Genomic DNA, 12,378 nt, shown 5'->3' with positions numbered 1-12,378 from the left:
CCACATTAATTATCTAAGATAAATGACTTGACAAAAGAAATAAAGTTGCGATAACAAATCATGAAAATATATATTTTTTTACAGTAATATTATTATTTTTCTTTCTTTCTTTCTTTCTTTCTTTCTTTCTTTCTTTCTTTCTTTCTTTCTTTCTTTCTTTCTTTCTTTCTTTCTTTCTTTCTTTCTTTCTGCATGAAATTCTAAATAAACGTTTTGGAGCTTTGACCTTTCCTCTGTTCAGTCAATGACACACACATGTAAGAATTTACCATTGTACCAACTTTAACCCTCTATGTAATTGGCTTATATGTCGTGTAAACATCATGAAATCCACCATCTTGGCTCAAGGGGGATGGGTTCTGGGTCTTCCAAATAGGGTCAACAGTATAAACATTTTCACGCTGGGTTTGGTTACAGTGTGCATGGCAAAGCCAGGGAAGTCACGCAAAGGTAGTTTGACTCTTCGCAGAACTCCAGTTCCACAGCATATACAGAGAAAGAAACGTCACACTTCATTATGTCTGTATATGAATACATGCTGTTGATTGTCAGCTTTGATCAAATGACAAAGACCTACCTGCTTGTTCCACAACGATCATGCATTTATAATTAAATCAAGGTTGCAATCCAGTCAGGACATTTTGCATTGGAAAACAACAAAACTCCAAAGTTTGGGAGTACATATAGGATTATTTTTTTTAATAATTTTATTTTTAAATGCAAAATTCTCTGAAAATAATAATCTTATGCAATTTTGAATTTTAAATTAAAATAATTTAAATTAATGTTGGTTTGATATTTTATTTGGTTTGATAAGACAATAACGTTAAGAACATAGTATGTTGTACAGTGTATGTTAGTGACTTTGATGGTTCTTAGTCTAAATTTCAGTAAATAGCTCAATGTACTCATAATAAACAGTGTTGGGGAAAGTTACTTCTAAAAGTAATGTGTTAATACAGTGTTACTCCCTTAAAAAGTGTTAGTTACTTTTTATGGAAAGTAATGCGTTATGTTACTTTTGTGTTACTTTTCCTCACCTGGGCTGGGCTTGCTTGTTTTTTGTTTTTGTTTTTAATAACATTTTTATTTTTATTATTATTATTATTTTATATACATATATTTTTTGGCCAAAAGTAAAGGCCCTCTCACACCAAAAGTGAAATCAATAAACCTCAGGCTGAAGGAAATGCACCAGTAGAGGGCAGAGTAAAAAAAGTTACATACAGCACCTTTAAACTTTGATTCGTCACTCAAACGAGTGTTTTGTAGTTAATTTTTTTTACACTTTTTACAGTTCCTCCACCAGTGGGTTGTGGGCAATATTATAGTGAGTGAGCGAGCACGTTATAGTGAGCACGGATCCACACTTCGAAAATCCACCCAAAAATAAATAGTAGACCATCCGAGGACTTCTGGCATTGGCTCTTTTCAACATACTGTGCTTTGGGACACTTTAATCTCACATACTGTTTAGGATGGATAGTAGGCTATGGACATTGAGACGCAGGAATGTTTATCTCATTAAAGTTTGGTTATTAGTATGGCTGAATTAGATCATTGAAGGTCAGCAGCAAAGACATTGGTTAATAAACGTGAGATTAAGTAGGCTACATCAAATATATTTGTGTAATTTAAAATTTAATTATTTAAGGGTTGCGTTTTTGCATGTCACTGTTTTGAATCATTTTGAGGGATACTGAATATGTTTTTGTGCAAGTGAGATGAGTAGGCTATATCGTAACCACCATGTTTACACAGCGCACACAACGCCTCTGTACTTCCGGTTTGTCACAACATCGTGACAGAAGAGGTGTCAATCAATGGAAAAACAAAGAAACTTGTGTTACTTATTTGATGTAAATTTAAAAGTAATGCGTTACTAGTTGAAAAAGTATCTGAATATGTAACACGAGTAACGTATAATGCGCTAGCTAATGCCAACACTGAAAAAAAGTGTGTTGGATTACATGATTTATGCTGCCTTCATGTGCAATTGGAATTATTATAAATAGGCTACTATAGTTTAGTTAAAAAATTGGATATGAGCGCCTAGTCAAAATTTGAATGCAATGAGCTTGTTATCACGACTTCAGAAGAGGAAGTTGGAAATTTCCAATTCAATTTCATATAATTTATTGTCACACAACTGAATTATAATACTGTAGTTAGTTAACAAACTTGTAGCTAACATTAGCATCTTATTTGTTAAGCATGCAGCCCCTTCAGCAAAGCAGTTGTGCCTAAGCAAATGCTCCACTCTTCTCCACAATAGTAACCCAGTGTAATTTAAATTTCAACATAACTGAACATTAAACACTATTACACACTATCAAGTCTCCCCCTTTTCTCATCTTGCTCAAAAACATTTCAAACACAAATGGATTAATTAAACTTCAATTTTACAAATATTTAAGAGGATTGAACACAATTAAATTAAGTTAGGACAAAATGTCTAGCAATTGTGTTGCTTTAGCTCATTTTAACTAAGCAATTTGAACAAGCAGCAAAATAAAAAAAGTGCATATAAAAGGCCTGCTGGGTCATGTCAGACTTTGTGACTCTTGACCAAGTGTGAACGAGCCTAGTTTATGTTTATGAGTGAACCACGTTAAGTCTAAGATGAACCATATGTGAACTGCAGACATGTTTCCTTTTAGAACATAGTTATTTTTTATGCACTTAAGTACAGTTAATATAGGAAGTATGTCAAGGCAACATATTTTGGTTTCCTCAAAATATATATGCATTAACTATATAATAAAAAAAAAACATTTTGTAAGAAGTTTAGATCAAAATCTGAGTCTCATTCAGGTGCAAATGGTTCTCATCACTTAGTACTGCACACGATTGCTCTGACACCACAGTTTGCTCTCATTTCTCAACAAAGTCTTGTCCCAGCTGCTTGGAGAGGGAACATCTGCTGGTGTGCAAGCTGCAGACTGGCTCCTTCCCTTTGTGAACCCTCCAGCGCTGGGCTGAGGACCCTGCCGGGCCTTTGAAGACTTGAGTTGATCTTCTTCCCGTGACCTGATGGAACATAAAGCACTCGGTCTTGGGTTACCCACTATAGCGTACTGTCACAATTTATTTCTGTACTTCTTTGTGTTCAGGCCCATTTATAAATCACTGAGTTCATAGCTTGCATGCTTTTATCCTCTATCTTGCACTCCTGAACATGTGCTGGAATTCAATTCTGTGTCATAGGACAGTCTCTCTTCAAGGGTTATTCAGTTTATGTATAATATATATATATATATATATATATATATACACACACACACATTTTGAATTTACATTAATTATTGTAAATAAGAGGTCAAAACCTACTTTTTTACTACTATTTTATTTATATATTTTGACAAAAATAATATTCAGACACAAACATTTCCATAATAAAATAATGCTCTTTAACAGAAAAAATATGAACAACTCTACATTTGCAATAAACACATTCAAGGAAGAAAAAAAAAAATAGCTTCTAAACGTGTCATTTTACAAATCAAAGACCATACAAATCTCTAAATCACAAAATAATCTTCCAAAATCTAATAAAATATGAGAATTTTTGACCCTGGAAAAATTCTGACTATACACGGTGTCATGACCAAATAAAAAGCCAAAACTTTCCCAAAAATTTCCACAGAATTCATATATAATCAGTTTGAAAGCTGAATTGCTATTTTGACTTTGTGATTGAATGACCGAAGAACATCCAATGCAAAACATGGTGATACACAAGTGTGCATACTGTGAGCAACTCAATACATTGAAAATAAAAGGCCAATTTTTATTACCAAACATTAACATCAGTCTGTGCTGTATGTTTTACAAAAAAGTACATTATTATTGTACAATATTATCTGACAAAATGTTGTGACTTAAATAAAAGTCATGTTTTTCTCAACACAATATGTAACTATGTACACACACACACACGCAACACACTCACACACACACACACACACACACACATTTATATAAATAATATTTATAGAGTGAGGAAGCACACTGTTTAAATCAAAAACCAATTGTATGTACATTTACTAATATAACAAAAGGTTTGAACCTGTACAGAAACATTTGTCACTCATCATGCTTATTACTATTATTTAGTCAGCTAGCAGCACAAAGGAATCGCTGTACATGGGATTTATAGTGGCTCTAAATGTATTTGGACACTCAAGCAACACTTAAACTTAGCCAAGTGGCATTTTTAAAATGTTATTACATTTTTAAGCGTGACTTAACTGTCCAACACTTTTACGGCCCCTGTATCAACACAGAATAAGGTAGTGTTTAATATAGCAAATTAAAACTGTAAGCTCAGGTTCACACTGTTATAGTATACATGTATACATGACACTAAAGGACAACAATTGAGCTAATTTCCTGAGCTCCTCAGCAAACTTCAAAAACTCCCTACTCTCCTTTCAGGCTTCAAAAGAGTCTGAGCTACAATGGGAAGTCTTGTAAACTTGTAAACATTATAAATATAGAGCAGTATTTCTCAGAGAACCAATGAATATTGAAATGAATAAACACGCTTTTGTGTATTACAGGTGAAACTCGAAAAATTCGAATATCGTGCAAAAGTTCATTTATTTCAGTAATTCAACTTAAAAGGTGAAACTAATACATTATATAGACTCATTACATGCAAAGTGAGATATTTACAAGCCTTTATTTGTTATAATGTTGATTGTACAGCTTATGAAAACCCCAAATTCAAAATCTCAGAAATTTTGAAAATGTTCATAAGCTGTGAACCATAATCATCAACATTATAACAAATAAAGGCTTGAAATATCTCACTTTGCATGTAATGAGTCTATATAATATATTAGTTTCACCTTTTAAGTTGAATTACTGAAATAAATGAACTTTTGCATGATATTCGAATTTTTCGAGTTTCACCTGTATGTGATTCCTTTCAAATTTAGCAATGAACTATGAGGATGTTTTAGTAAATATCTGTATCTTCCCATCATACCTTAACCGTCGAACAGGTTGAATTTATAAAGCAGCAGCAGCAAAAAAAAAAAGACATTGAAAGATGATAGTCAGGGCATGGGTCAATGTTTTATGGCAAAGTTATAAAGATGATGTAAAGGACAGTTTATATTTACTGTCCTGTGATTACAAATCGAGATTTGCCCTTTTGGCTTTAGACCCTAGAAACCTCCGTTGTTGGTCCTGGAACAACATTTCTAGCAAGCAATCACAGTCCTAACACTTGCAACCCTACTCTTAACATCCAAGGGAAATGATTGGTAGAAAAGAACATCGTTCAGGCCCCTTAAATCTATCCCTAAAATGTGATTGGTTGACAGACTGGAATGTTGTTTAACAACCAACACGGATGTTGATCCAGGAACACGTCCTCCTCGGCTAAATCACATTAAGCTGACAGACAGGCCCACACAGAATCTGCTCCCACAGAACTCCAGAGAATTGGAACGGCTGTCATTTACATCTTTCGCCCTGTGCATTTTCATCATTCAAATATTTGGGCTAATCTGATAATGTTTCCAGCGACCAATAAGAGCGTTGTACTGTCGGTTCTGTTTAACACATTTCACCATGTTTAAATCCGTTCCACACACTCTTAAAAAGTAAAGTTTCCAAAAGGCGGTTTTGCAGCGATGCCATAGGAGACCCATCTTTTGGCTCCCCAAAGAAACTTTCAGTGAAAAAAAAGAAAAAAAAAAAAAATCTAAAGAACCTTTTTACATTATAACGATCCTTTTGTGGAATGGAAAAATTCCATGGAGGTTAAAGTGCCCCTATTATTATTTTTTTTTCAGATATTATCTGTCATGTAGTGTTTCATATAGTTGTGTGTAAAGGTTTGCAAAGTTCAAAGTGCACTATAAATAAAGTTATTGTCCCCCCCCCCCCCCCCCAAAAAAAATAAAAGATCCTGAACTGCCTGAAACGAGTCACCAATAATTCCAGTCTTACTTCCTGCATGAACCTACATAGGTTTGTAACACATTTGCATAATGCCAGCCTATGGTTTGCATGTTGTCGACATGTTGAGAAGGCGCTGTTTCCTGCACTTGTGTGCACATCTAAATGAGGACTAATCAAGGCTTGAATAATACGGTAAAACAGAAGCCATCATTACTGTTCGTATCTGTGTATCAAGCACTGAGGAAGCCTCCAGAGCTGAAATTCAGATACGGTAATAGGCGTTTTGTTTCCGACAAGCCCTGTAAGCAGTAGACCAATCACAACAGACTGGGCTGAACATCTGACCAATCAGAGCAGAGTAGGCTCGCGGAAAGATGGGGTTAAGAGAGACCAGATCCTTGATCTAACCGTTTCAGACACTGAGAGATGAGGTGAAGATGCAATGTACATTATGAGAAAATTCAAGTGTTTTTGACCTTGTTGGATGAGTTTTTGCCTATTGTAGGAGACCTACATAATAGGATAATAGGAGCACTTCATGGAACCTTTATTTTTCAGAGTGTAGTTTTCTCCCAAAATCACAGCAGAAAATGTAGCAAAAAAAAGCTTCTTTTTTTTTGATTCAGCCTGGGCCTACTTCAAAATGATTTTACCACATCTGAACTGCACATTAGCACTGGGTTTGTAGTCTCTCAGTGAGACTGCTATGCTGGTGAGAAGAACTGCGAGACAAAGGCCGTGTTTACACCTGATGTTAAGATGTGTTTTGGTCGATCGGATCACAAGTAGACGAGGGAGACACATTCTCGTTTATACCTGGTCTCTTTTGTCCACTTTCAACCACTTCTGTCCTGATTTCTTCGAGGGGAGGGTCTATGGGTGGATAAATGTATGTGCTTTTTCAGATTTTTTTATCTAATGGACAAAATAAGCTTGCACAATTTACATATGAACGTTACCAGAGAAACACACTGAGAGCAGCAGCTTTAGTTTCTGCTCTGATAGTCGTAAGTTCACGCCGAACGCAGTGAGTGTGAGTTAGAAATCAAAAATGGTGAGAGAACATTGTGCTTGGTACATTTTTTGGCTTCAAAACCGAACCTGGTTCTTCAGTCGACAAAGTTTCAATCCTATCTGTCTAGTGTGCTTCCCATGTTTACGCATTAGGTCAGTAGAAGGAGAGAAGGTGGTCTTTTGTGGCTGTTGAATGTTTTCAAATACCTCTGGAAGTGGTTGAAAGTGGACAAGCTCAAAACGTTTTAGACCCTGTTTACACCTGCATTTGTGATCCGATCGACCAAAACGCATCTTAATACCAGGTGTAAACGGGGCCAGAGACTTCATTATATGCTCCTGCAACCAAAAGCAACAAAAACACAAAAGGGCAGCCAATATACATTCACTTTCCACAAGTCGAGCTGCTCTTGTGGGGGAAAAAAAAAAAAGAGGAGAAAATGTTGTTGGAAGCATTCAGTGCAGCCCTTGCTTGAACGAAGGGGTCTTTTCCACGTCTCTGTGGACTTACTAAAAGAGAAGGCCATGAGGAGCTGGTGCATTGAGCAGAAGATCGTCTGAGGTCGGTCAGTGTGTGTTATCTACGGCAGGCGTAAGCGTTAATGTTCTTGATGACGTAGAAGCCGATTGAAACAGGTGGCATAGCTATCGTTCTTCCCGCCCTGAGCGTCCGAGGCTTCAGCTCAGGGAACGTCTCATTGTCCACCATACGCAAGTGCTCTCCGTTCAGCTGCACAGACCTGCAGAGCAAAGGGAACTGTGTTAGGATGCTGCAGATGGGAGGATTGACAACCTGTTTTATATCAATATGTCAATGTGAGAGCTGCAGACACTCAAGGAGTCGTCGTAATCCTCAGAGGTTATAAAAAAAGAATAATTGCAACAGGCTTTCAGAAATATATATTCATTCATTTTAAATCAAACATCAGTCCAAGTTTAATTTTAGACTAAAACAGCAGGTTTTAGGACCCAGTTACATCAAGGGTAAAGGATGTCTAAAAATTTTTTTAATATCTCTGATGGTGCACTAGAGGGCGCTATAGCTGCATTATCAACCTTGTAGAAAACAAACATCACCAGTATGAGAGTGCTCAGAACTCGGATGCTATTCACTACCATTCAAAAGTTTGGGGTCTGTAATTTTTTTTTGGTTTTTGAAAGTCTCTTATGCTAACCAAATCTATTACATTTATTTGAACAAAAATACAGTAAAACATTAGTATTGTGAAATATCATAACATTTTAAAATAACTTTTTATTTTAATATTTTTGGAGATGGAGAGAACAAAGGGATTTGAAATGCAAAAGCGAAGTTTTTTATTACTAAACAGGTAAGGTATTTCGTTGAACAGATAAATTGCCACAGGCGGGCCTAAAGGTCTCTAATAGAGTTTGTTGTAAAGCATTATCTATTGTGAAGTATCATATTCATCCACATAGTCACGGAGATCCGAAGCACAACCAAAACAATGTTCTTCCACAAAATTAATGCAGTTTTGTTTTTTTAACCGCTAGAGGCCCAAAAGTTACATAGTGTACCTTTAATATTTAAGTGGAAACCTTGAAACTTTTCAAGAATCTTTGATTAATAGAAAGTTTTTTGGTAAGAAAATAGTTTTTTGGAACATTATAAGTGTCTTTACTGTCATTTTTGATCAATTTAATGTGTACTGAATAAAAGTAGCCAATTCATTTTTTAAAACCAACTGAAGTTAAGAAATCATACACAATTTAATAATAATAATAAAAAAAATAATGCTCAACTTAATGCAAAATAACTAACTATTAGACCTATAGGCCTATATTATTCATTGATACAGTGTCTTCATTATGGGAAATGGAAGGTTGCATTGCGGCATATAATATTCTGTGCAACATGGAGACTGTGCACACTATACTACGAAATAGTAAGAGTACTATTCTGAACATAGCCAGTGATTCAGTCATCTTTCTTAACATCAACTAAATACAACAACTGAGAAAGAAAACAAAATAGGCTATTCCATTGTCATCAGTCCACATAAAGCACATCTCGCATGAAAGATGTTACATGATAATCATAAACTGAACATGAGTCTAATCACATTAAAATTGTTTCCTAACTGGTGGAGGTTTAAAGCTTAAATGTTTAAATGCTCTGAAATCATGCTAATCCCTTCGAAGCATTTTTCTACGTTCATCGTTGGTTTGGAGAAACACCCGGAAGACCCTTCACTTATCGGCCAAGAAAAGAGCCTTCCTGAGCAGAAGACATCTGGATGATCCATTCCATCACCTCATCTTACAGTGCCACAGACTGAACTGATCAGGAAGCTGAGTTTGCTTTGGGCCTGATTCTGAAACCCTTCTGAAGCGCAGTTTGACGGCAAGCATCAGACGCGACGGTGAGGAGGGATTGTTGATCTTCACAATCAACGTTCCCCCGGGAAGAATGTATGCTCGGGAGATCAAAGCAGACAGAAGTATGCAAGGACACAGTCAGTGATGTTTTTGCTCAGGGCTTCTGCAGAAGAAGGTCCGCATTTCCTTTGGAGAGGATGCAAATTATATTAACGTCTCCAGATAGTTCTGGAGCTTTAACGGCCTCTGGCTACAGATGTAGGTATGTGTTTGAGAAATGACAAAGCCTCAAGGCATAGAGAGATCACACACATCTGCCAAGATTGCACAGTAGGGTTTACGGGTTTGAAAAGCTCCAGGTCTACGTTCCCAAAACTGTTGTATCTCAGACTCAAAAGATTAACGTTCAGAACAGCATTTAAGGCTTTCAAAAAGCTAACCGGGTTACCTATGATGTACTGATTTTTTGGGAGAGGAATTTAAAACATTAAAACTTGCTCTCCGGTTCTAAATATTTAAAGCAAGTGCTAGGCCTACTATTCAAAATATTCCTAATGATTTTCTGTGATAATGCAAATGTTTAAACAAATTTAATGATCAAAATAGGCTACTGTATTATTATAATTTAAAGTAAATGTTTATTTTAACTGTATATTTTTTAAATCATTTATTGCTGTGACGGCAAGGCTGAATTTTTAGCAGGCATTACATAGGCCTATGTAACTTGAAAAAAATGAGTTTTCTGAGTTTCATTTTAAGCGTTTCATAAGCGAACAGCCGTAATCTGCTTGCTATTCCACACCCACCCACAAAAACCCTCGAACTTTCCATAAAATCATCTTATATAAAAGTTCAAAAAGGTTGAAACGAATTACAAGGGCTTGCGCTGATATGAGAAACGCGCTTTGCTTTGCTGCCAGTTTTTCAGTGGTTTTTTCCCTCAAAATGCTCTACGACTGCTTCATTTATGCCTTTTGGAATCCAGTAGGTCTATATTCAATACACCAACTCACTTAGCTACTGACAGACGGCTGCCTTCAAATGCTCACGTGAGTTTTGTGTAGAGCGCTAGCAGAAAGCGGCTGTGTGTGACCCTGTGTAAGCGTTAAATCTAGGCCTACAGTTACACTTAATGTAAGCACCGTCAGTTATGTCTTAAGGTATTAGACAGATAGGACAAACATCTGATTTGTCAAAATCCGCAGTGTGAATGCGGATTAGATACCCCACTGCCTATGATGTCACAAATCAAGCAGCAGCAAAGCTGAGAAAGAGAAAAATCACTCACTGCTCTTGACTGCAAAACATTCAGATACTTAAAGCACAATAAACTTTGTTTATTGCTTGTAATATATATTCATTTGTTCCTCTTTATTATTTGCTTGTATGCAGCGTTGGGTAAGTTACTCTAAAAAAGAAGGCCTAATTCTACATCTTCAACAGTGTAGGCTAATTCAATTACTCTATTTTTTGTTCTCTCTAAAAAGTATTGCACTACTTATTACTAATTACTTTCTAAATCCAACATCAACCTCAACCAGTTGAATACAAGGATAGACATGAAACTGCTCTTTTAATTCTTTCAAATAAATATTATAAAATTGCATAAATTCTTGAACTGACTTAAGTGAGAAGGTTACATTAAAAACATACATTTTAACATTAGACGTTGTGAAATCTATTATTGTTTTATATAGACTTATTCTACAGTCTACAGTGGCCTACATAAGAAGTAACTGTAGGCCTAATTAAATTACAAAAATTCCCTTACTTTATTTTTTTTATGGAAAGTGTTGGGTGTAATGCAACTACTATGTAATTCTATACAATTCTAACACTCAATTGTTTTAATACAATTTTTAAATAAATTTAAACAAATTAAGTAAGAAAACAAAATGTAGATCAAGAATCGTTTGGAATCGAATCGTGAAGTGCCTAAAGATTCCCAACCCTATAGTCACACAGCAAGAAAAAATAAACCCTGTATAGAAAAAAAGATGCATCGCAGACCCCTGAATTGTAATCGAATTGAATTGTGAGGTGACCCCCCCCAAATAAATATATATATATATATATATATATATATATATATATATATATATATATATATATATATATATATATATATATATAGAACAAAATTATAAACGCAACACTTTTGTTTTTGCCCCCATTTTTCATGAGCTGAACTAGATCGAAGACTTCTATGTACACAAAAGGCCTATTTCTCTCAAATATTGTTCACAAATCTGTCTAAATCTGTCTTAGTGAGCACTTCTCCTTTGCCGAGATAATCAATCCACCTCAAAGGTGTGGCATATCAAGATGCTGATTAGACAGCATGATTATTGCACAGGTGTGCCTTAGGCTGGCCACAATAAAAGGCCACTCTAAAATGTGCAGTTTTATCACACAGCACAATGCCACAGATGTCGCAAGTTTTGAGGGAGCGTGCAATTGGCATGCTTACTGCAGGAATGTCCACTAGAGCTGTTGCCCATTAATTGAATGTTCATTTCTCTACCATAAGCCGCCTCCAAAGGCGTTTCAGAGAATTTGGCAATACACCCAACCGGCCTCACAACCGCAGACCACATGTAACCACACCAGCCCAGGACCTCCACATCCAGCATCTTCACCTCCAAGATCGTCCGAGACCAGCCACCAGGACAACTGCTGCAACAATCGATTTGCATAACCAAAGCACAAACTGTCAGAAACCATCTCAGGGAAGCTCATCTGCATGCTCGTCGTCCTCATCGGGGTCTCGACCTGACTGCAGTTCATCGTCGTAACCGACTTGAGTGGGAAAATGCTGACATTCGATGGCGTCTGGCACTTTGGAGAGGTGTTCTCTTCACGGATGAATCCCGGTTTTCACTTTACAGGGCAGATGGCAGACAGCGTGTATGGCGTCGTGTGGGTGAGCGGTTTGCGGATGTCAACGTTGTGGATCGAGTGGCCCATGGTGGCGGTGGGGTTATGGTATGGGCAGGTGTATGTTATGGACAACGAACACAGGTGCATTTTATTGATGGCAATGCACAGAGATACCGTGACGAGATCCTGAGGCCCATTGTTGCAAGGATCTGTACACAATTCCTGGAA

The 12,378-nt window shown here is 36.5% G+C and overlaps 1 protein-coding gene across 1 annotated transcript in view; it reads right to left on the bottom strand.

Annotated features, from left to right (window-relative positions):
* Nucleotides 1–5,934: 5,934 nt before the first annotated feature.
* LOC311279331 (inactive heparanase-2-like) overlaps nt 5,935–12,378 on the bottom strand; it is a 50,202-nt gene continuing 43,758 nt past the window's right edge. The window contains exon 9 of the mRNA XM_084390749.1: nt 5,935–7,670. Within this exon, the coding sequence (XP_084246875.1) occupies nt 7,508–7,670 (163 nt within the window). The 3' untranslated portion in view covers nt 5,935–7,507. The remainder of the gene's footprint in view (nt 7,671–12,378) is intronic.

This window comes from Rutilus rutilus, assembly GCF_951802725.1.
Source record: "Rutilus rutilus genome assembly, chromosome: 20".
In the NCBI taxonomy this organism is placed as follows: Eukaryota; Metazoa; Chordata; class Actinopteri; order Cypriniformes; family Leuciscidae; genus Rutilus; species Rutilus rutilus.
Note: the sequence above shows the minus strand (reverse complement) of the source record. Positions and strands in the feature narration are given on the sequence as shown.